Source organism: Dama dama, chromosome 10 (genome assembly GCF_033118175.1).
Source record: "Dama dama isolate Ldn47 chromosome 10, ASM3311817v1, whole genome shotgun sequence".
Lineage (NCBI taxonomy): Eukaryota > Metazoa > Chordata > Mammalia > Artiodactyla > Cervidae > Dama > Dama dama.
In genome coordinates this window covers 35,245,455-35,270,036 of record NC_083690.1, presented here as the reverse complement: position 1 = coordinate 35,270,036, position 24,582 = coordinate 35,245,455, and the positions used below count along the sequence as shown (strand labels likewise).

Sequence of the window (24,582 nt, the reverse complement as noted above, 5' to 3'; positions counted from 1 at the left end):
CAGGACAAAGCTACTCTTGGCTAATCACACACACACACCCCACCTTCTTTCCCCGCCCCAGCCACTTCCACTTCTCCCACCAGTTCCTTCTTGTAGATCGGAGTCCCCCTCACTTCCTCCTCCCTGGGTATCCGCGCTATTGTCCTGCCTAGGGCTCCACACTCCATGACCCTCCCTGGCCAATGACTGGCCACCAGTGGAGCTCAGCCCAGCACTCGGAACCAGGTTAGTTCGGGTGTGGGGGTGTGGGCAGGCTCTCTCACCTCCCAGGAGGGTGGGGTCCACAGCCAGGCCGCCCAGTGTGGGGCCTCCCTCCCTCTTTACCACTCTGCAGGCAGTCACCCTCCCACCCACCGCCTTACTCCCACACCCTTTCCAGCCCCATTCAAAGGTCTGAATCCCAGCCCAGCCAGCCGGATGTCCAGGCCTCTGTGTAGCTCCAAAGGATGGCTGGTCTGCACTGCGCCTAAGCTTTCAAGGGTTTGCTAGGCAGGTCCTGGCGAGATAGTGGCCAGTCTGCATATGGAAGGGTAGGGGCCAGGTACCAGGGCCTCAGACCAGGCCTGCCTTGCTTTAGCGCCACTGTGGAAGGAACCCAGGGCTGGCAGGCAGGAGGCAAGGCCTTGGGGCCAACTCCACCTTCATCAACCTATGGCTCCTCTTGAGGCCCCACCCTTTTCATCCTCAAGACTGGGCTAAAAACCCTTCTTTGCCTCTTCTGCATCCTGGGAAATCAGAGATGTGAAACCTTTGGGAAAGGTTAAAGGGCTCTCTACAAAGGTCAGAGGTCAACATGGGTGGGGGCGGGTAACAGATGGAGGCAGCTCCCAGCCACAGCTCCTGGGAGACCACAGCAGATCACAGAACAGCCAGACGTGGGGCTGCAGAGGCTTAGCAAGGGCCGGGAGATGAAGATCTCCTGCCAGTGGGGGCTGAGGGCCTGGGGTGTGGGCAGTAAGGGAGGCGGGGGAGGAGTCCTGCGCCCCCAGGGAGCAAGCCCTAGGTCTGATCTCTGAGCCAGCTTCCACACTTCTCACACTGATGCCCTTCTGCTCCTCCTGGGCGCCTTCCAGGCCTGCAGGAGCCCCTCTGGCTCTTCCAGGAAGCCTCCTGGAGGCTCCCAGCTCACCAGCAGTCAGTCCACAAGTTTTTGCAAAGGCCAGCAGCGGTCTTTTTTTTAATCCAGACTGAGATCTGCAGTAACATACGCCCCAGGTTTGGGGGGCTGCAGAACCAACTAGGGGTGAGGAAGACAGGGCTGTGTCTCCGCCCCGCCCCCACCAGCCCCGTGTGTGACCTCTGAAGACCTTCCCCATGTGGCGTCAGTGTCCCCATGACTGTGAAGATGGGGAGGTGGGAACCTTGCTTGGGTTTTCTCTGCCCCGTTGCCCTGGGCGATTTCCGGCACTGAAAGCGCTGAGGGGAGGGGGCGTGGTGCTCGCCGTCCGGATTTATGAGAACCAGACGTCGACTTCCCCCCGTTGCGACATCTGGGCTTTCTCGAGACTCCCATTGTCCCCACGCCGGAGGGTCTCGGGTCCCCGCCGGGCGCCCGTCCCCGAGGAGCGCCCACGCCCCAGACACTCCACTTAACTCAGGCCACCCAGCCGGCCCCCACCGGCCGCGCGCCCGGGGCCACCATCTCGGACTCCCCGGGACGCCTCCGCTCGGGGCGGGGGAGGAATTTCGGCGCCTGGCCCGGAGCCCGCTCCGCGAGGAAGGGCAGCCGCGGACTGTCGCTCTGAATGGGGCGGCTGCAGGCCAGTTCCTAACCCCTCTGGGCCCCAAGGCTGGGCCGCCCAGCCGCCGCCACCGGAGGCAGCGAGCAGCAGCTGCGGGCGCCGAACAGGCTACGCGGAGGGCGGGGGGCGCGGCGGGGGGCGGGGCCGGCGCGGCGGGAGCGGGCGGAGCTCGCGGCGGGGGTGGGGCTGGGAGGGCGCGCGCTGCACGGGCGGAGGGTAGGAGCGGGAACGGGGGGGCGCGCGCGCCGCGCGGGGCTGAGCTCGGAGCGCGCGGAGCTCCGCCGCCAAGAGAGCCGAGCCCGGGCCGCGCTGGGCCAGCGAGGAGCGCACGAGCCTTCGAGGTTGTGGACGACGGAGGGAGGAGCCGCCGCCAACGCCAGCTGCCGCCCGGAGGGAGCCTGAACCCGCCGCGGGCCATGAGCCGCCGGGCCCCGGGAGGCCGGCCGCGGTCCGGGCAGCGCTCCGCCGGCGCCCCGGCCCGCTCGGCCGCAGCTGCGCGCCTGTAGGTACGGCCTGCTTGTCCTCCCAGTTCCCTCGTCCCCCCAGTCCATCACTCTGAACCCGGTCGGTCCCTGAGGGCGAGCGTGTTGTGTGCGCACCGCTGCTCCGGGGAGCGCGGCCCCACGCGCCCCGGTCCGCGCGTGTTGTCTTTGTGTGCGCGGGTGGGAGGGAACGCGACGGAGGAGATGCGCCCGGCGGAGATCGGCTTCTAGACGCCCCCCCACCCCCCGCCCCAGCCCGGGCTGGGCGGGAGTGGCGGGAGGGGCCGAGCCGCCTCCGGAGCAGCTGCGCCCCCCGCCCCTTCCCAGGGCCGAGGCCCGGTGGTGGGCGAGCTCGGTGGGCCCCCTGGAGGAGGGGGTCTCTGACCAGGGCTTGGGGTGGAGGGCGGAGCGCTGGGGGTCTCTTCCCCAGGCTGCGGGGGCGGGGGGAAGGCCAACCTGAAATGAGGGTGCGGGCCACAGGAGGGACCCTGTCCAGATCGGCGTCGCCCGGCCGGCACGCCCTCCATCTGGCCCTGGCCTTCTTTCTCACGGTCTCGGTTCCCGACCCGCCCACCCCGGGAGCTCTCCGGCAGCCCTTGGTAGTGTGGGGAGGATCGCTGCGGGTGCGGGAGAGGCCGGCTCCTTTAAGAAGGGGCGGGTTCGTGCCCTCCATTCAGGCCCTCCGGCCTCGCCATTGATGAACCTGCGGGCGGCGCGGAGCCCCGCACCGCGCCAGCCAGCGGGCCGAGACCGGGCAGAGGCGAGGACCCCAGCGGCCCACGAACTGCGGTCTTCAGCGGGGAGAGGTCTGCAATGACTGGGACCCCTCCAGAACCGCGCGGGGCGTACTGGACAGCCTCGAGAGTGACCCGGGAACAAAGATAAGCCAGTTGGTGCCGGGGAGAGCCTCAGGGTTGGGAGTCAAACCTGGAGTGAACCCTCCACTGTCTGCCCTTTGAGCCTCCATCGTCTACCCAGTAAAATGGGGATGGTGGTGCCTCCCTCCTAGCTGGGTGACTAGCAGAAGTTGCCCCCCCCCCCCAACACAGGTCGCTGAGCATGGGGTGAATGGGCACCCCTGAGAGAGTCGGAGGAGCCAGGGGGTGTTTACCCTAAGAGGCTTTGGTTGCCTCTGTTGGGAGGGGAGGATGATCTGAACCCTCCCATCCCTGCCTCCAACTTTGAACAGATCTCTTCCATCCTGGCCTCCCCGCTCCATCAAGGAGGCCAGTTGACTGGGAGTGACCTAGAACCTGTCCGCTCTAAGAACTTTGGGGGACGTCTGGCAGTGGGGGGCAGAAGTGAGGTTCGGGGTGTTTGTGGGGTTTGGGCGACAGGTTCCCACTAGCCGCCTCCCTCTCCTCCTCTCCCCCTCTAGAGGGCGTGAGTGAGGATGGGCAGGCAGCTGGGGATAACTGGGTCTAAGTGATCAAGAGTTAACGCATATGCTTTTCTTCTTACCCTTACTCTGAAAAAAAAAAAAACCTGTTTAAAATTTTTTCTAACCCCCTCCTCCCTGCTTTGTGGGTCTCCTAGGGAGCACACACCAAAGGGTGAACTTCCCTGGGATGTGGAACCCTCCCACCCCACTCCCAGGGGTGAGGGTTTGGTTTCGAGCTGACTGATGCTGGCTGAGGGCGTCCGTGCTGTTTTTCATGTAATCTTCACAACAACCCTGGGGCTTGGTACTATTATTATCCCCATGTTGCAGAGAAGGAAACAGATTCAAGGAAGTGAAATGATTTGTCCAAAGTCACTCAACCAATAAGCCAGGCTTCCAAACCACCTCTCTGACAAGAACCCGGTTCCCACCCCTTGCACTGCCTATCCTGGGTTGTAGGAAACTGGGGGTTTAGGGACCTTGGGCCTCCTGCCTGCTGTCCCCATGGCATTCAGAGATCCAGTCTTAGAGCCAGCCTCGCTTCCCGCTCCTTCACTGTCCTCGTAGGACTGGAGGGGCGATGGCCACTTTGGGAACTGGGGCGGTTTCTCTTCCCCCGCCTCACCTGCGTGGGTCTGTTTTAATGGCTACGCTCTGTCCCAGGGGACGGCAGGGTGACTCTTCAATATCTAGGGGAGGTCACAGCCACACCTGGTTTTGGGCAGAGCCATGTGTGGGAGTACAGCATCTTTGGGCTCCTCCGGTTTGGGCTCCATTCTCCAGAAACTTCCAACCCTCTGTGTCTAGGGCCCACCTGGGGGCTGGTATAACACCCAGCTGGGGCTCACGGTCTGGTGAAGACAGGGCGCAGCCGTACGGTGTTGTGGAGGGATGGGGGGGGTCGGGCAGAGACAAAAGAGATTCCTTGGGCTCGGGGACCCATCAGCTACTGGGGAAGAGGAGCAGGTGAGGAGATGCCGGGCTGTGTATTGAGACCCCAAGCAGTGGACAAGCAGGGCTTGGAGGAAGAGGATGTATTAGAACTTGGATGTGGTGAGTTTGAGGTGCCTGGAGATCAGCCAGGCTGGGAGATCTGTTGCCCACATGCCCGGGGAAGCTCTGTAAGCTTTCGCAGTACCCAGAGGTCTAGGATACTCAACTGAGGGGAGCTGCTGAGGTCTCAGGAGCCTGAGGTGTGTGTGTCATGATAAAGCCAGAAGGCAGACTGGTAGGCTGAGTGGTAGGGGTTGAAGAGGGTGTCTGGCAGTTTTCGGGGGCTGGGCCACGGCCCTGGGAGGTCTGGGTGGGGTGTGAATCGGGGCCTAGGTGAGATCCCTAACACTGGGAGAGGAGAGACTGCATGAAGCCCAGGTCAAGGCTGGAGAGGGGTTGGTGCGTCTGCTCCGCACCCCCAGGAGGGCAGGGCGCGTGCAGCTAGAGCCATCCCAGCCTGCTCTCCACCTCCGGAGCCGTCCAGGAACTGTCCAGCACCAGGCACTCCTGAAGGAGGACAGGCTCCCCTCCTAAGCCCCCGGGCCCTGACACAGCTTCTTGTCCTGGGCCCTGCTCCCTGCTCCTCTGACACTGGCTTCCTGCAGGGCCCAGCCCTGACTTCCCCTGCCGCCTCCTCCAGGAGTCAGATGGCCACCTCCTTTTCCAGGGCGGAGCCTGGGTCCCCCTACTGTGCCCTCAGAGTGAGGGTTCCCCAGGGACAGGGCCCTGTTGGGAGCAGCATGTGCTGTAGAAAGGGACAGACCCGAACCTGGCTCCACACAACTCCTCTCACCCATCTGTGACCCTGGACCTGCCAGCGTGGCTCCCGACCCACACAGGGCACACCCGGGAATGGGGGACCAGTCACCTCCCTTCCCAGAACCTCACTTCCTCATTTGTGTGAAGGGAGAATCCTCCCTTCCTGGCAGGGAGGAGGATGTGAGGGCAGGGGCATAGCCCCGCTGGATGTGGGTCCTGATCCTACATCCAGGAAGATGACCTTGGCCCCCCTGTGGAGCCTGGATTAGTCAGGGGCTGGGGCACGGGGTGGTGATCTCGAGAAACAAGGAGGTTCGGGAGGAGTCCTCTGCCCAGAGGAGTGGGAGGAAAAGAGGGAATGAACACAAGACATTTAGGAAGTAGAAGCAAAGGAGCTTTGATTTTTAAACAAATTGATTATTTAATCCTCATGACGGCCCTTTGAGGTCAGTGCTGTTTTACCCGCTGATGTGACGAATGAGGAAACTGAGGTCCCCCAGAAGCTGAGTCACACAGCGCAGAAGTGGAGGAGCTGGGATTCAAACCCAGCTGGTCTGGCTCCAGACCTTAGGCTTTTAACCATTCCGCTGTCCCATGTGTCAAACGGTCGGATGTGGAGGAGGGGAGATACCCCGGCCACGGGGCCCCTGTGATGCGAGCAGCTGTCGGCTGCAGCTCTGGGGGCTCCCTAGGACTGGAGGTCTGCAGGTCCCAGAGCCAGCAGCGCTTCTCAAGGTCAGGGGCATTGGTACATCCTGGGGGCTCAGCGGAAGGGCTTCCCCTGTCCCACGGTGGCAAAGGCCGGGAGCTGTGTGGCAGGTGTGACGCCACAGAGCTTTTAACAGGCACCTCCCTGAGATGCTCCTCCGACCGGCCTTGGACCAGGAGCAGGCAGGTCTGCATGGGCGAGCAAGACCGGTCCCACTTTACAGCTATGGAAACTGATGCTCGGAAAAGCCAGACCACCTGAGTCCCGAGCTGCTCCCCACTCCCCCACCACACACACATACCGGCGTACAGTATTAAGAGGGCTCTTCATCCATACCTGTCCCTGCTGTCACTAATCAGAGCACCCTCCTCCCCACACCCACTCTGCAGCAAAGTCCCCACCCAGTCAAGAGCATCAAGACCAGAAGTCACGCCCACTTCTGCCTCCTGCCAGGGTCGCAGGTCAGCACACGTATCCTGGGTGGGGAAGGTCTGGGACTTCCAGCCGCACCTCCCTCTCGCAGGCGGCCTTGGTTCAGAGCCTGCCCTGCGGGGCACCTTCTGAGGGCCCGAAGGTTGCCTGTGCTGCAGGGGACGGGATGCAGAGAGAGGGCTCGGGGATACGCTCCCAGGAGGCCACGAAGGCAGCTGGAAGGAGCCGTGGTGGTAAAGTGCACAGTCAGCTGGGCCGGGCCAGGTCCTGAGATGCCCAGAGGACAGGACATCAGTGAGCATGGTTGGGGCCGGCTTCCTGGAAGGCAGGGAGCAGCCAAGGGAGACCCTGTCTCCTCTTCTTGTGTTGGAGGGGCCCCAGGAGGAGGCCTCAGTTTCCGCATTGTGAGTGGTTCATGGCAGGGGGAGGGGCGGGCACTGCCCAGCCCAGAACAGAGCACAGAGGATGAGTGCATGCCACTCAGGCCCTGCCCCCCGCCCAGGAGGCAGCCTTGCTGGGTGGCTGGTTTGCTCTGCAGGGCCGCTGTCCCTTCCTCAGGGGTCTCGGGCAGTAGGGAGGCCAGCTCCAGCTGGGGCTCCCAGGAACACCCCCGTCCCCCACAAGTGTGGCCCTGGGCCCTGCTGGTGCCTCCCCGCCCTCCAGACCACTTGCCCACCGTGCAGCCGATCGATTGGTCGCCGGCCCATTAGCGGGGTGACTAGGCCGCCTCATTAATATTTTAAGGAATGACCTGGCCAAGGGGTCCGGACCTGCGTGCCACTGGGGGCTGACGGCTGGTTTTCTTTTTTTTTTCCCTTTTCCAATTGTCAGCGCTATTTTTACCACCGGAAGGCCAGCCGCCCCCTCTCCCCGGCATCTAACCGGGGTGGGGGTTGGGGGATTCTCCCTTCTGGGTTCTTGGCAGAGGGGTGAGGAGAGTCCACGGCTTGGAAAGGCACCAGGCAGGGACACAATTAGGCTTCCCCTCCCCGCCCACCCCTACCCTGCCCTGCCTCCCTGAAGCCCCATCCCATCGCCCTCCGGCCCTGGGATGATGGGAACAGAAAACATTTTTTTCCAGGAGGAGAAGCCAGACAGCCTGGCTGGGCCTGGAAAAACCCCAGGGCGATGGATTGGGGAGGGTGGTCTGCCCACCTAGGGCCCTTGGGGGAGTGGGGGGCCACCGCCTTATGCCCAGACCAGGTGGGGTGGGACTCCCTTGGTCTCCATCCCAGTCCTCACAGGAGAAGCCCGTGAAGGCGAGAGACAACCTCCTGCCTGTCCCCGGTCCCACCCCTGGAGGGACTGTGGGACCCTGGCCTTCAGGGTCAAGGGCCGTGACAGTCAGGGGCCCCTGGAGGCCACTGCTCCTGCACCCCACTTTATGGACGGGGAGCCAAGTGCTCGGGAGACACGGCCTGGCCTGAGACACAGCCCAGATCTCCCACTGCCCAGCCCATGGCTGTCCCAAGCTGACTGGGCAAGTTCCTTCTGGCTCCCTGGGGCCAGAAAAGGGGGAGGGGAGGACCCTGCTCACAGAAGCAGGAGGGCCGAGAACCACGGGGACCATGGGAGCTCAGGATGGAAGGGCTAGCGTCCGGGAAGGCTTCCTGGAAGAGGAGAGGGTTTTTACACAGCCCGGAGAGGGTGCAGAATTTGAATAGTCAGCTGAGTGAGGCAGAAGGTCCAGCCGGCTGGAGAGCCACGCAGGCAGAGACGGAGGAGGGAATTCCTTCGGAGCTGCTGGAGACGGTGGAGCCCCAGGCCCGCTGGGTTCGACCCACAAACCTTGCCCACCAGCCCACACCATGGGGGCCGGTGACGGCACCCACCCTGCTTCTGGGACCTCCGGGGTCCCCTCCCCCTGAAGCTCTGCTTTTCCCACCCCTGGGCCTGTGGTCCCCTCCAGGATGACTGATCGGGAGTCACCCTGGCTGGTCCCTGGAGACTACCTCCTGGCTCCACCCAGAGGTGAGGGGAGCCCCAGCCCTGCCCACAGGGACACATGGATTGGAATACTGCAGAGACCACCGCCTGTGCTGTCCTTCCAGTGAAGGGTAGTCCCTCAGCCTCATTTTCTTTTTAATATTTATTTGATTGCGTCGGGTCTTAGTTGTGGCACGTGGGGCTCTCTCACAGCACGTGGGCCTAGTTGCCCCGTAGCGTGCATGCACGCTCAGTGGCTTGGTCATGTCTGATTCTTTGCAGCCCCGTGGACTATAGCCCGCCAGGCTCCTCTGTCTATAGGATTCTCCAGGCAAGAATACTGGAGTGGGTTGCCATGCCTTCCTCCAAGGGGATCTTCCTGACCCAGGGGTCAAACCCGCATTGCTGGTGGATTCTTTACCTCTGAGCCATAGGGGAAACCCACCAGCATGTGGGATCTTAGTTCCCCGACCAGGGATCGAACCCATGTCCCCTGCATTGGAAGGCAGATTCTTAACCACTATGGTGCCAGGGCAGTCCCTCATCCTCACTCTTAAAGTGAGGAAACAGGCCCAGAAGTTGGAGGTGAGGTCAGCAGCCCTCACCCAGAGATCAAAGACGTCAGGCCTGGAGCCCAGTTGAGCAAAGTCACGGCACTCTGTCTCTGCCAGTTCTGGGCCCCCGGGCAGTTGGGGACAGCGCTCCAATGTCCCTGCTGGCCCGCTGCCCGTGGCTTTTACCCCTGGCTGTACCACCCCTGTCACTTCTGCGTAGCCCCGGCTGGACCCAGGGGACATCGAGGGCTGCTGGCCCGGGCATCGGGCCCATGGGCTCCTGAGCCGCCAGCAAGTGGTTGGGGCGGGGAGGAGGGGAGGGCAAGGCAGGGCCAGTGTCGGCGCTTCCCAGGCCAGCCCCTGCCCAGGGCATGGCCGTCGCCCCCTGCTCTTGGCAGACTCCTCCCTGAGTCCTGCCCCTGCCTCCAGTGAGGCCCAGCTGGGCCCCCTCCCCATTTCAAGAGCCTCTCCTGCAGCTCCTGTCCCCGCATTCACCCGTCTCCTTGCTAAGAGGACTCTGGGCCAGCCGGAAGACGCGGGGCACGGGATCGATGCCTGAGCTCGAGGCTGTGGGACCGGCTTCCTCCCCGCCCCCAGCTGCCCTGTGAGCAGGTGGGCGGCGTCCTCACCTGCTGCCGGCTAAGGGGCGAGCCCCTCCCAGGCTGCCCTCTCACCTGGTCTGACCCTCTTGGTGGTCGCAGTGGAACAGGGAATATCGATGCACCCTGTTGGGAGCGCTACCTTGCTGGGTCACTGTGTGGCCTCGGAGCCCAGGGCCGGGCTTCCCACGCTCAGCCTCAGGGCCCTGTGTCCCCATCCCACCCCCAGAAAGGCCCCTTCACCCCAGGTCAGGCGAGGCCCCAGTGATGGTGGCAGGCGCGTTCCTGCCCCACCCTCACTCCTGGTATATGACTCAGGCCCGCCTTCTGCCCCCGAGGAATGCCTGTGGTAGACGGGAGACGGGCGGACACAGACGCCTGGGACACTCTACCCTTAGCACCTCGATAGCGGGACACACAGGAGGGGACTGTGGGAGCTCAGCCTGAGCTGGGGAGGCAGGGGGAGGTCAGGGAAGGCTTCCTGGCCCCGAATTCATTCTTGAGGGCTGAGTGGGTGTTAGCCAGATGAGAAGGGAGGAAGGGCAGGGCAGGGGAAAGGCCCAGCATGAACCAAGCTCACGGGTGCCTCAGCCCGCCTTCTCCCCCAGCCCCTCCCCTATGTCCTGAAAAGCCTCCCTCCAGGTTACTGCTCATGCCTGCAGGGAGGTCACTCTTGGTCCCCTTTGCTGGCAGGAAGCCTTCCTAACTCCCTGCTCCTCTCCCCCTGAATGCTGGGCTGGGAGTCTCTGAGGCGACCCGCTGGTTTGGAAAACTGTCCTCCGGGCTCAGTGGCCTCCTCACGTGGCCTGTTGCCTCCCCGGGGCTGTGCTGTGGTTACGGAGTGCAGGTCGAAGGCCGAGGTAGCCCCCCAGGTGAGAGGGAATCCCCCGGTGCCCCATGGCCCAGAGGCCCCGAGGATGATCTCACAGAAGTAGGGGAGCTATTTTTACCCGGCGTTTAATTACACAGCTTGGATCCCAGAGGACAGATGAGATGGTGCTCCCAGGAGCTGCCAGGGAAGGGCTGGGCCGGGAATCGTGGGGATCCTGGGAAGGCAGGTGAGGGCACAACCCCCCATCTCAGTTCCCCTTGCACCCACCGGCCCCCCCAGACAGGGGCTCCCCATGGCAGGGCAGGTAGGTCCACATCACCCCACTTTTTCTCCAGTGATTTTCACCCTGGCCTGTTGCAGGGGGGAGATGCATAAACAGAATGAATGGCCTGTGCCCCCAGGAGGGGTGCCACTCAGGGATGAGGAGACAGGGCCCTATGATGACTAGACACCATGCAGTCTGGCCATCCAGAGTGAGGAAGGGTGGAGGGGCCTGGGGACAGGAGGCGGAAGCTGGGATTCCTGGATTTGGGCCTCTTCAAGAAGGTCCGATTTGGATGGGGTTCAGGAGAAAACAGGGCTTCCCTGGTGGCTCAGATGGTAAAGAATCTGCCTGCAATGCAGAAGACCCAAGTTCGATCCCTGGGTTGGGAAGATCCCCTAGAGGAGGGAGTGGCTACCCACTCCAGTATTCTGGCCTGGGAGTTCCAATGGACAGAGCTGGCTACAGTCCATGGGGTCATAAGAGGCAGACACAAGTGAGCACGTGTGCACACACACACACACACACACACACACACACACACACACACACACACACACACACACACACTGGAGGGAACAATTAGAGAAGGTAGTCAGTCCACCATAATGGTAAGAAGTATGAAGAGGCAGCACCTTCCAGGCCAATGTGAAAAGCTAGTCATATTGGATCCACACTGGGAGATGACCCTCGAAGCTCGAAGTCTCTGAGTCAGCGTGAGAATCCCAGACTTGTCACTAACAAGCTGTGTGTTCTCTGGCCCCATGTGAGGGCTTGGGCAGTGACAGGTGTGACTTGCCTGGTGTGTTGAACACATTCATCCATTCATTCATTCATTCAGTGTTGACTGAGTGCCTGCCACGTGCCCAACACTGGGGACACAGCCACTTAGAAGATGTCAAGACTGCTGCCTCGTGGAGGTGGCATTTTCAGGGGAGGGTGTGGTGCAGGGCGGGATGGGGTGGGGTGCCTGGGAGACAACACAACCAAGCAAATGGATAAACAGCATGAGATGGAGATACACACTGCAGAAAAGTAAGCACACAGGATCCTAGTTCCCTGACTAGGGATCCAGCCCACACCTCCTGCAGAGGGAGTATGAGGTCTTATCCACTGGACCACCAGGGAAGTCCTGAGACCTTCTTGTTCTAAATAGAGTGATGGTCAAGAAAAGCTATCAGGCAAGATGGTATTTGAGCAGAAACCTGGAGGACATGAGGCAGTGTGAGGGAAAGGACTTTCCAAGCACGTTCAAGAGAAAATCACAAGTGCAGAGGCCCTGGGGTGGGGCACGGGTGGAACCTGAGCAGAGTGGGCAACAGGTAGAGTTGTGGGAGATAAACATGGGGAGTCAGATGGAGGCAGGTCACAGGAGGTGTGGGGGGCCAGTGGCTTTTTCTTTGATGGAGCGGGAGCCATTGCAGGGTTCTGAGCAGGGGAGGGCCTGATCTGTCTTTCATTTTAGAAATGATGACTGGGTTTCTGGGTGGAGAACAGGCTGTGGGGGATAAGATCAATTTCCGGGGGAGGGGGGGGTGGAGGCACAGAGGGAGGGCAGTGAAGAGGCTGCTAAAGTACTGCTGGTGGAGAAGGGGTTGCTTGGGTCCCTGGACAGCAGCCTGGATGGCAGTGAGTGGAGGAGGAGTGGTGTTCTTGGCAAATTTCAAGGGTAGCGCCAAGAGGACTGTGCATGACTTTTTCCTGCCCTCCGAACTTTAGGGACCCCACTTGAAAGCACCTGTCATCCTGGCCTCCTGCGCCAGACCCAGGAATGACCTTGGGGTTCCCTGGGACTGCTGTTTGGGGAGAGAGTGAATGGAGGGGGCGGGGGCCCCCCCCTCCTGCAGACACATGTCCCACCTCCCTGGTGGTCCTCACACACTGGTGCTGCCGGGAAAGGCGGTGGGTGGGCACTCGCCGGGGGTCGGAAGTTTACTCATCGGTTGCTCTCCCCCGCAGCCTCCGCGGGCTGCGATGGGACGGGAGCCATGAATGGTGCCGCCCCGGTCCCGGTCCCGGTGCCGGTCCCGGACTGGCGGCAGTTCTGCGAGCTGCACGCGCAGGCGGCCGCCGTGGACTTCGCGCACAAGTTCTGCCGCTTCCTGCGGGACAACCCGGCCTACGACACGCCCGACGCCGGCGCCTCCTTCTCCCGCCACTTCGCCGCCAACTTCCTGGACGTGTTCAGTGAGGAGGTGCGCCGCGTGCTGGTGGCCGGGCCGGCGCCGCCGCGAGGGGCGGCCGAGCCCCCGGACGCCATGGAGCCCGGGCCCGCGGGGCCCCCGGCACTCAAGGCCGCGCCCTACGGCCACTCGCGGAGTTCGGAGGACGTGTCGGCGACCGCAGCGGCCAAGGCCCGGGTCCGCAAGGGCTTCTCGCTGCGCAACATGAGCCTGTGCGTGGTGGACGGCGTGCGCGACATGTGGCACCGGCGCGCCTCCCCCGAGCCCGACGCCGCCCCGCGCGCCGCCGAGCCCCCGGCCGAGGCGCGCGACAAGTGGATGCGGCGCCTGCGGCTGTCGCGGACGCTGGCGGCCAAGGTGGAGCTGGTGGACATCCAGCGCGAGGGCGCGCTGCGCTTCATGGTGGCCGACGACGCGGCCTCGGGCCCCGGGGGCGCCGCCCAGTGGCAGAAGTGTCGCCTGCTCCTGCGCAGGGCCGTGGCGGGCGAGCGCTTCCGCCTGGAGTTCTTCGTGCCACCCAAGGTGAGTTGCCCACCCCCTTTGCCCTGGGAGATCGTGGAGGACCAGGCTTCCAGCACCCCTCTGTCTTAGCTGGCCGGCAAAATGGAGTATTCCGGGTCAGGAGCCTGGGGTGCCGGCCCCCCACCCCACAAGTCATCCTTCAAGCATCCTTCAAGCCTGCGAGGGGTCAGAAGGGCCCTCTGGCTACAGAAGGGGTTCTGGGTGCTGTTCTTGGGGTACTGGAGAGCCTGGCTGCCTGGACTCGTGTCTTCCTCACCTGGAACCCCTGGGTGGCTGGAGCCTCCCCAGAGAAGCAGGCAAGGACTGATGTTGGCACACTCAGGGCCTGCCGGAGGTCTGCAGTCTGGCTCAGCAGACATCTGCCTGGCTGCCAGGCTCCAGCCCAGCTCGGGCCCGGGTGGCTCCCTCTGGCCCAGGTTTCAGGAGCTAAGTTTCTCGCCCTTAGCAGCATGCTGCTCGCCTGAGCGCACCATGCCCTCCCCTCCTCCTGGCGGTCACCGCCAAAGCCCTAGGGGCAGTTTGGGGTCACCTGGGGTGGGCGGGGCTGGGGGAAGAGGGGGCAAACCTGCCTCGTTTGGAAGGGGGTAATAACTAACAATTGTGCCCACTTTCTGAGAGTCGTCATCCTCCCAGGATCCCAGCAAGTGGGCATCAATGGTCCCCAGGTCACAGAAGAGAAAAAGGGAAACTCCGGGAGGGGGCGTGGCGAGTCCAGAGTCACAGAGCTGGTGGGTGGCAGAGCTGAGCTAATTATACCCATCATCCTGGTGGTCCTGGGAGCTCGGAGGCGGGAGCGTGTGCTGGTGCGGCAGCCCCGAGAATGCCCAGGGCCCTCACCCACCTCTGGGCCCACCCTGTCCCTAGTGCCTTTAGTCACCCTGAGCCTCTCCTCCTTCCCCACCCCCCTGTCTGCCTGGACTCCTGATCCTCCTCCTTGCCTTTCTCCCCTGGAGGTGGATGGGGTGGGCTCCCCAAGGTCTGGGGCCCATGAGCCATAGGAGAGGTGATTTCCTAGGGGGACACCCTACTCTCTGAAGCGCTTTCTCTCCCAAGTCCCAGGACCCCCCAGACTTCCCAAGGGCTTTCTGCCTGCCCAGGCCCCACCTTTAGGTCCCTGAGAGAATCACAGACCACTAAGCCCAACGCCACCGCTCATCAGACAGGGAGACCGAGGCCCAGTGAGGGTGGGAGGCGGGATGGGACTTGCCCAGGGTCACCCACAGGGCAGGGCCTGAGCGCCTCTGCACCCTGAGTGGCAGCCACAGCTGCCCGGCTGAAAATAGCTGCCCTCGAGGGAGCGGATGCAACAGCTGGTGCCCCCTGCATGAGCCCCTCCTGAGCCCACTGCTCACCGCTGGCAGAGGGCGGGGTTCCTGGGGGGCCACGTTCCCAACCTCTGAGAGATCACCTTCCCAACCTCTGAGAAAGGCTAGTGGGTTCCCAACCCCTGATCTGGCCTCAGACCCTCCGTTTTTCATGCAAATATTTGCGAATTCAGGAGCGACTTCGTGGGAAGGGGGAGCAGGCCTGGTGAGGGGTCAGATCCTGTTTCCCAGATGAGTTTGGTCTAGGATGTATGCGCCCCACAGGAAGTCCCGGCTGACACTCCTCCTGCCTTTGAGTCCTGTTCACCCACCCACGGTCCAGAGCTCTTCCTCCTCTCGCCCCTGGAGGCCTAGCTGCACCCTTGGAGCAGATGGGGGCTTGGGGTCTGCAGGCTCAGGGGCTGTTTCCGGGACCCTCAGAGTGCCCTTTCGTACAGCCCCGTGTGTCAGACCCCCAGCCCCCTCACCCGCCCTGCAGGAAAAGCCTCCTGAACCCTGGGTCCCCTCATAGCCCTAGGCCTGGCCCCCTGCCATCGGGGAACCACCAGGAAGCTGGTATTTGCTGGGCTGGAGGGTCAACCTCAATGGAGTTGGTGCAGGATGCTCTGGGGGCCCCGAGGAGGAGAAGCCTAGGCTGCAGAAGTGTTGACCGGTGGACAGGGCCCCAGGACAGGCATTGCTGGAGACTCAGGCTGCCTAAGCCAAGGCCTGGGGTCATCAGTGGAGAAGGAAGTAGCAACCCACTCCAGTATTCCTGCCTGGGAAGTCCCGTGGATGGAGGAGCCTGGCGGGCCACAGTCCATGGGGTCGCAAAGAGTCAGACACGACTGAGCAGTTAACACTTTCACTTGGGGCGTGAAACAGGCTGATAGTTCCATCCACGCAAGTGGGAACAGTGAGCTGGAGCAAAGGGAAGGGCAGACGGGCCTCCAAGGCCAGGCGGAGGATTCAGCGCCTCTGGCCAGCAGGAGCCCAGTCCGGCTTTTCTCTGTGGACCTGTCTGTTCCACCCGCTCCAGGACCGCGGGCCCCGCCCGGCCAGCTGGCACGAGGGCCTGCTGCGGTCAGCGAGCCCGCAGTCACCACCCCGAGCCCAGCCCGACGCCCGCTGGACGGCAGCCAGCACTGCCAGGAACCCCCACCCGCCTGCCCACCCAACGTGGGGCCCTTCCCTTTCCTCCTAAGAGAAGTCCCTGTCCCAGAGCTCAAGCTTTGCCAGGAATCTGTCTCAGGCCAGCCTGGGGGCCTTAGGACCGGGCCAGGAGATGGGGGGCAGGCACAGAGCGGCCCTCCTGGGGAGTCCTGCCAGCTCACCTTGGTCAAATCCCACACTGGCCTCTTTTCTTCCACCCGGAGACACGGCCCTGCCCGATTCCAGGAATCCCAATCCGCGTCAGGGTCTCCAACCCTGTACTGTGGTAAATCTAATCTGAAGGAGGAGACGAACCTTTTTTTTTTTTTTTTAATGAACTAGAATAGAATAGAAAATGTCACACTCCATCACACACAGTCAGAGTAAATATTATCTGGTGAAACGTGTGTCTCAGAGATATTTTTACCTAGGTGTGTGTACTGGGTCACCATGTCAGATGTATTTCTTACCATAGGTGAAAAATGTAAAAACCACAGATTTGGTGGGTGTGCTGGGCGGAAGGGTGACTGGGGCAGAGCTTGCCCCCCTCAGAGCTCGGAGGTGGGAGACCCATGTCCGTCCCAGCTCTGTCTGGGACTATGTGGGGAGGTCCCTCCATTTCCCAGGAACACCATCAACTTACCCATCTGTGAAATGGGGATTGGGACACCACCACCCCAGGGCTGCCTGGCATCCTCAGCTGGGGGCAGCTCTGACCTCTGGGAGTGGGGGAGGGGAGAGAGGACTTCAGGAGGCCCTGGGGCCACTGTCTCACCGCCCCTTCGTCAGGCCTCCAGGCCCAAAGTCAGCATCCCTCTGTCGGCCATCATCGAGGTCCGTACCACCATGCCCCTGGAGATGCCAGAGAAGGACAACACGTTCGTGCTGAAGGTGAGCCTCACCCCTGGTCCCGAAGACCCCTCGTGCGGGTGAGGGTGAAGGGCCAGCAGCAGGGTGGGGGCAGGGAGCCCCAGATTGGGGGGTGGGGGTCCCAGCACCCTCCACAGATGTCAAGCACACAGCTAGGACGTGAATCCTGGCCCAAGCTCCAGAGCGAAGTGGCCCAGGTGTCATCCACCAAGTGGGTCCCCATTCCCATTTCCTCCTGGGCCAGGGGGAAGGACCTGAGTTTCACTTCCTCCCTCCCCCCTCCCCCCACTGGAGTCCCGCGCCGCATCCACCCCACAGGCAGGAACTGGTAGCCAGCCTGCAGCGGTTATGCAAATGCCCCTGTCACCAGCCCTGGAGTGTGGGAACCCGCCCGGCCCCACCAATGGCACAAAGGCCCTGAGGGTGGCCAGGGAGGCACCCCAGTGAGTTTGGGGCCTGCCCGTCCTTTTCCCAGGCCCCACATCGCCAGGGTGGCCTGCTCGGGTTGCTGAGGACACGGCTCTGGGCTGCCAGGGCTGTGGCCCCGAGCCTCTTTGGAGAATCAGAGGGTGTTTGTGAGGCCAAGTCCCCAAGGAGGCCTGGTTCCACCCACCCGAAGCTGCATGGAGGGGCGCCCCCCCCCCCCCCAGCCGCCCCACCTCCTCTCCAGTGGCCCAGTTGGGTTTATGTTTTTACTCGGCCTTGTTTGTTTAATCATGAACTCCTTTATTCATTTAACAAACATTTGCCAACCCCAGACCCTGAGTCACCCAGTCTGGGGGCTGAGGACACGGCCCCTCCCTGCCTGGCTCTCTCATCTGCTGGCTGAGATAGGTCAGAGCCTTGCTCCTGACAGCTGGGTGGCCTCTGTGTCTCTGAGTAGGCTCAGGAGTCCTGGGGCCATGGCAACCACCTGGGCCTCAACCACCAACCTCTGGGCCTCAGTTTCCCCATCAGTTCAGAGCAGGGTGGAAGTCAGTTCCAAGCTCTGATGGGATGGGAATCCCACTGCTCTTTACTAAACAAGAAACTCAGAGGCCAGACCTTGGCATTAGAGACCTGGGTTTGGGTCCCAACGCCACCACTCAGCGCTTGTGTGACTGAGCCACTTAGCGGACCTCTGAACCTCAGTCTTCCCATCTGTACAATGGGGAAAGTGTCGCCTCTCTCTCCCGGGGCTGTTGGGAAGAGTTCATCAGACAGTGTGTGTGCCTGATCACCCACTGGGTCGGGCTTTCTCCTCCTGCTTCCCTTCTGGAGGCTGCTTAGCCCTGGGGCGTGGCTGCAGAGGCGGAGTTCCAGGTGCAAAGGTGGGTGAGCCCACCACTCAGGGCTGGGCCTGCTGGCCCCCCACAGACTGAGGATAGTGATGCCCTTCTCCCACCCCGACCCCAGCCTTTACCCAGCCAGCACGGCCTCCTGGGGGTGGGGGCTGCATCCGTGGGGCCCGAGGATGACCTCAGTCATCCCCGTGATCCCCAGCGGGGGAGGGGAGGGCCTGCTGCCCATGTGGGCTGCCCTCCACCGGGGACCCCACTGTCTTCCCAGCTGCTCAGACCAGGGATCTCCCCCTGGGGGAGGGGCGGGGTGAGCCTCTGGACTCTCGTCGCACCCCTCCCCAGGTGGAGAATGGAGCAGAGTACATCCTGGAGACCATCGACTCCCTCCAGAAGCACTCGTGGGTGGCTGACATCCAGGGCTGCGCAGACCCCGGGTGAGACCCCTGGGATGGGCAGACGGGGTGGGGGCGCCTAGCGGGGCTGCGCCCTGGGTGGAGCCTTCACCGGGAGCAGCTTCCTGGTGAGGGCAGGAGCTGAGCTTGAGAAATGGGCCCTTCTCACGGCAGTGCAATCCAGGTGGGTGCTGGCCCGGACCCTCCCTCTCCCCACACCTCCAGTCCCAGCAGGCTCTGTAGGTTCAGGGTCCGGGGGCCTGGAGGGCAGTTGAATCATCTTGTTCTCACTCCCAGGGGAGGCTGAAACCATGAGGAAATCGATGAAGGATGGGTAGTGACGCGGTGAGCCCAAAGGGCCAGGGATGGAGGACCAAAGGGGAGGCCCCCTAATCCAGTCCTGGGGTTCAGAGAAGCTGTAGTGGTAGAGGGGCCCTTTCTCTGAGGCTTAAAGAAAGGGGGGCCTGAGCCAGGCAGAGGGGGCTGGGGGCGGAGGAGGGCAGTGGAGGAGCGCGGAGGCCTGGGACTCGCGGGGAATGTCAGCGCCCTCGGGTGGCTGGAGTTAGAGCTAATGAGGCCGGGCCTTCAGCGAGAGAGAGCCGGGAAAGCGGGTAGGTCTGGGCAGCGGGGAGCCATGGCTAGTAATAAACCTGGGGCAGAAGGACAGCAGGGAGGCCGGCTGCGCCATCCGGGAGAGGTTCCCCAGGCCAGGAGTAGGAGGGGCGGGCAGGGCGGCCGGCTGAGCAGTTGGCAGCGGCTCCCCTGGCTAATGGGGTGAGCCAAGCCCCGGGGGGAGGGGCTGCTGCTTTCTAATTAACAGCTTCATTTAAGGAAGCACAATTAAAGTCCGGAGCGCCTCCCAGGCGCCGCCCCCCCATCCCCGAAGTGGTTCTAATCCCTCCCCTGCCACCCTCCCAGCCATCTGCTCCGCACACTCTTTGCCTCGCCCCCGTGAAGGTGAACCTCACTTTGCGGGTGTTTTAGAGCCGACACAGATGGGGAGACAAAGGCCTGGGGGAGGGGAGGGGCCGGCACAGGCCCCGCCCAGCCATGTACCGCCCCCAGAGGAGGTCCTCGGTGGGATCCTCAGAGGAGGACAGCGTCTCTTGAGGGTTAGGGGATGGCTGCGCCCACTTGGAGACCTGTCCATATGGCCCGGTCACTCACCGGGTGGCCACTGAGCAAGCCGAGGGTGTGATCGCGGGGACTTGGAGGCAGAGGGACCCAGGCGAGCCAGACAGAGCAGATGCTGGCCGCGGGACAGTCAGCCTCTGCCTGGCTCTGTGAGCAGACCGCGGTCGGAGTCGAGTCCCGCGGCCGGACACGGTTGGGCTTTCTTGCCTCACAGGGACAGCGAGGAAGACGCGGAGCCCTCCTGTGCCCGGGGAGGCTGTCTGGCCAGCCGCGTGGCCTCCTGCAGCTGTGAGCTCCTGACGGAGGGTAGGTGGGCACAGAGCCGGCTGGAGCAGTGGAGGGCAGGGCTGGAGGCGGCGGTTGCTCCAAGGTGGCCTGACAGACACACACGTTTCTCACCTGCCGCTTCCCCAGCAGTGGACCTGCCCCGGCCCCCAGAGACAACGGCAGCCGTGGTGACAGCCCCACACAGCCGCGCTCGAGAGGCTGTCGGAGAATCCCTGGTCCACGTCCCGTTGGAGACCTTCCTGGAGACCCTGGAGTCCCCGGGCGGCAGCGGCAGCGGCAGCAACAACACAGGTGCAATGGGGCCCCGCCCAGCCCACAGGCCCCTCCCAAGCCCTTCCTGAGCCTCCGAAACTGTGACCTTTCATCCCCCTGGGTCCTTTGCACAGCAACTCGGTGGTTTTGGCTTTTGCAGGCCCGGCCAGGAGCCTGACTCCTCCCATGGGCCCCGGTTTAAGTAGAAAACTCTCACGGAAAGGGGTTCCAAGGGTCAGAACCAGGGGGATGGGGACAAAGACACTTGATTTGTTCCCAAGTTTGTTGCTGACTTAAGAGTGACCCCAGGAAATTAAGCAACCCTACCAATTTTTTCCAGAGCAAACTGCTCAGTGATTGTGAAATAAGCATCTTCTGATGTTATACATACAAGCAGATAGCCTGAAGTCTGCACCAGCTGGGGCTATCGAGGACTTTCGTTACTGGTTCATGAGGTGCAAGGATGTTTAATATCTCTTGAATGAGAACAGAAACCATTGGCTCCTTGCTATTAATGAGACAAGAGGCTCCCATTCCCTCATTTGATACATTCTTATCATTAAGCTATTTGCTAAACCAGACTTGTCAGTTTAAGCCTATCCTCTCAGGCTATCATCTTCTCCTCTCTGTGCCTCAGTTTACCTGATACATTTAGTGGGGCGGGTCAGCTCCATGCCTCATTCTCAGTTATTCTAAGAGCATCTTACCTGCAAAAACCCAACAAGCTGATAGAGATGACCCATCGGTGTTCTTCTTGCGGCCCCTCCATCCCCACACCCCTCACTCTGTCCCCTCCTCTGCAGCGGAGGAGGCAGCGGAGCTGGAGGCCCAGGCCGAGGCCGAGCTGGAGCTCTCCGACTACCCCTGGTTCCACGGGACGCTGTCGCGGGTCAAGGCGGCTCAGCTGGTGCTGGCGGGCGGGCCCCGGAACCACGGCCTCTTTGTGATCCGTCAGAGTGAGACCCGGCCCGGGGAGTACGTGCTGACCTTCAACTTCCAGGGCAAGGCCAAGGCAAGTTGGGGAAGTGGGGCTGGGGGGCGCACACAGGGGAAGCCTCCAGCCCGGGGTCGGTGGGGGGGCCTGGGGTGGCCCTGAGGCTGCACCCATGCCGGGCAGTAGGCTTCTTGGGGGTGGGGGCAGCATGGCTTCCCACGGGCCAGGCCTCCTGGCTATGCTTCCGGTCATCCGCCTCCCTCCTGGGGCTGCAGGCTGCCCCAGCTGTGGCTTCTCCACGAGCCGATGGGGTCCTGCCTGTGGCTGAACCCACAGGAGGCTGGGCCCTTCTGAGGGTCTGACTTTGACCCTGTGCATTGGGGATCACGTAGCTCTGGGGCTTCTGAGGGTCTCCACCGGGAGCCACCTGAGTACAGGGGCTGGGGTCAACCAGCGCCCCTCCCACCCCACACAGCCCCTCTTCTTCCCTGCTCAGCACAGCTCACCAGCCCCTCCTGGGCGCCAATCCGGGCCAGGCCTGTGCTCAGACCAGGCCACGGGGTGTGGCAGGGAACCACACAGTGGGCCCCAGAGAACCAGGCAGGAGGGGTTGGGCAAGAGGGCTTTAGGGGGCAGAGGGCACCGGGAGGCTCCTGACCCCACCAGCCAGAGTAGGAAAGGAGCTTGACCTGAGACGTGCGATGGATGGGGAATCCTTGAGGTGAAGACTAGTGAAAGGGTGGTTCAGACAGGGCAGGGCCAAGCCCAGATGGCGGGCTCTGGAGGAAGGGCACTGTGTGCTAATAATGCCTAAGGCGCAAAGGCAAAAAACGACAGAAAGTCCAGTGATTGTTGGGGGGCGGGGATGGTTAGAGTGGGCAGGAACCTCAACCCCCCTCTTCTCAAGTTTCCGATAAGGAAACAGACCCAGCCTTGGCTCCTCCCAGGACACAGTTCCCGTCAGTCCCCGCCAGAGGAGGGGGCACCCCAGGACTCCCGCTCCAGACCTGCAGTGAGCCAACATCCCAAGCCTGGGCTGGCACGGCTCAGACCGCACCCCACCCACCCCCGCCCCCAGCTCCCTGGGCAGCGCCGGCCCTACCATGGAACACTTCCCTCCCCGCCCGGGCTTCTCTGTCCTGTTCATAGGTGCCCAGGCCAGCTCCCCATCACAGGCATACCCTGAAACCCTCCTATCACCCCCCTTCTTGCCACATAAACCCCAGGGACAGCCACTCTTCCCCATGTGGGATACATACGGAGCAAAAACCGGCTGAAGTCAGAGCCCTGTGGCTCACCCACCACTCAAGACCACACGCCTGGGGCCCCTCTCTCTCCCTGCGGTGCCTGGCCCCGATGGGCCCAGCTCCCCGGGCTCCTCCCCCCCCCCCCCCCCAGCTTGGATGAGTGTCACCTGTGGCTGTGCTCCCCCAAATCAGCCTGGGGTTGCTTCCAGCCTTCTGGACCTTAGCTGGGCAGGGAAGGCCAGCAGACCCCTAGCTGGGCTGAGAGAGTCACCCCAACATGAGTTCTCTTCTTAGCTCAATGCCAGTGGCTGTGGGTGAGTCCCGCCCGCCCTGTGCCTCGGTTTCCCCGTCTCTAACACGGAATCTCTGGGCTTCCCTGATGGCTCAGACAGTAAAGAATCCACCTGCAATGCAGGAGAACCAGGTTCCATCGCTGGGTCGGGAAGATCCTCTGGAGAAGGGAATGGCTACCTCACTCGAGCAGTTTGCCTGGAGAACCCCGTGGACAGAGGAGCCTCCCGGCTGCAGTCCATGGGGTCACAAAGAGTCAGACACGACTGAGCAATTAATACAAACAAAACACGGCATCTCTGCCTTCTAGGGCCTCTGGAGACTAGGGATGAAGCGGGTGCGTGAAGGCCCTGATGCAGGTGCTCCCTGTATAGGGACGAATGCATCCCCCCTCCAGCCCCCGCCCGGCCCCTTGGCCCTCATGCCCATCACCGTCACCGGCGTGACCCTCCCCCTCCCGAGATGGGGCTCCCTGGTGAGAGGCCCTCGCCCTGAGGCCGCATGTGGCCTCTGTGAGACCTGGCCCTCCCCTTGACTTTCAGAGGCACTTGCCAAGCAGGGGGTGGACCCAAGACACCCCTCCCTCCCCCCCACTGACCACGCCCATCTCTGCCCACAGCACCTGCGCCTGTCCTTGAACGGCCACGGGCAGTGCCACGTGCAGCACCTGTGGTTCCAGTCTGTGCTCGACATGCTCCGCCACTTCCACACCCACCCCATCCCGCTGGAGTCCGGGGGCTCTGCCGACATCACCCTCCGCAGCTATGTGCGGGCCCAGGGCCCCCCGCCTGGTAAGACGCCCCTAACCCGGCCCGGGCAGACAGACGGCTGGGCAGTAGGGGAGGGCGTCACCCTGCTAGCCCCCGCGGGAAGAGCACCAGCCAGGTCTGGTACCTGTTGTAAGCCACCTGGACCAGCCGGATGGGCGGGAAAGAGAGCCCCAGCGGATCCGTGTCCGGAGTAAATTCCTGGCGGGCGGAGGGGGGCGTCCGCGGGCATCCCGGAAGTGGGTGGAGTCCCTTAGATCCCGCACGGGTGGGGCTGAGCGCCGAGCTGATAAAGAAAGCAGCCTGGGAGAGGTGAGTGAAGGTGCGGGGCACGCGGCTTCCGCGTTGGTGTGTCCGCCGCACCTACAAAAAATGCAAAGTGTCAGTCGTGTCCGACTCTTTGTGACCCCGTGGACTGAAGCCCGCCAGGCTCCTCTGTCCATGGGATACTCCAGGCGAGAATACTGGAGTGGGGTTGCCATGCCCTCCTCCAGGGGATCTTCCCTACCAGGGATCAGAACCCGGGTCTCCTGCATTTGCAGGCGAATTTCTTTATCGTCTGAGCTACAGCCGCCTATACCCAGGACTTTCTCTAGGAGGTGGGCTGGAACTAGCAGCGCGGGATCTGGGGTCTGGGCCTCCCTGTGTGATGCTAGGTCACCCGTTCCTGGGGCGCTGGCCCCTGCCTGCACTCTGGTGGGATAGCGTGGAAGGAGGAAGGACCCGGGCTCGGCCCTGACGTCCGCGGTCTCCCGTTGCAGACCCGGGGCCCTCGCCCAGCGCCGCGCCCCCACCGCCCGCCTGCTGGAGCGAGCCGGCCGGCCAGCACTACTTCTCCAGCCTCGCCGCGGCCGCCTGCCCGCCCGCCTCGCCTTCGGAGGCCGGCGGCGCCTCGTCCTCGTCCGCCTCGTCGTCTTCGGCCGCGTCGGTGCCCGGCGCCCCGCGCCCTGCCGCCGAGGGCCCCCTGAGCGCCCGCAGCCGCAGCAACAGCGCGGAGCGCCTGCTGGAGGCGGCGGGCGGGGGCGCCGAAGAGCCCCCCGAGGCCGGGCCGGGCGAGGGCGCCCGGGGCCACACGCGGGCCGTGGAGAACCAATACTCCTTCTACTAGGCGGGCTCGCCGGCGCCAAGGCCCTGGGGCCACCGGACCCGCCCCCCCCCCCGAGCACGGGCGATGGCCCACGGGCGTCCAAAGCCGGACCCTGCCGGCCCCCCCGCCCCACCCGGCGCTGGGTGGGAAAAGCGAAGCTCTTCAATGAAGACATAATGTTATTAAAGAGCCTGTTTTAGGGACTGCA

At 63.1% G+C, this 24,582-nt stretch overlaps 1 protein-coding gene across 5 annotated transcripts; it reads left to right on the top strand.

The window, feature by feature from the left end:
• The first annotated feature begins 66 nt into the window (after nt 1–66).
• SH2B2 (SH2B adaptor protein 2) lies at nt 67–24,582 on the top strand. Of its 5 annotated transcripts, none has more exons than XM_061153489.1 (9): nt 67–225; nt 12,631–13,376; nt 16,622–16,723; nt 18,325–18,416; nt 19,723–19,814; nt 19,923–20,087; nt 20,852–21,060; nt 23,140–23,311; nt 24,049–24,582. In XM_061153489.1, the coding sequence occupies exons 1-9, from the start codon at nt 183–185 to the stop codon at nt 24,393–24,395; spliced, it is 1,968 nt and encodes a 655-aa protein (XP_061009472.1). In that variant the 5' UTR covers nt 67–182; the 3' UTR covers nt 24,396–24,582. The 5 variants fall into 5 exon arrangements, with proteins under 5 accessions (XP_061009472.1, XP_061009473.1, XP_061009474.1 ...); XM_061153490.1 differs by lacking the exon at nt 67–225 and adding an exon at nt 1,987–2,248; XM_061153491.1 differs by lacking the exon at nt 67–225 and adding an exon at nt 2,163–2,244.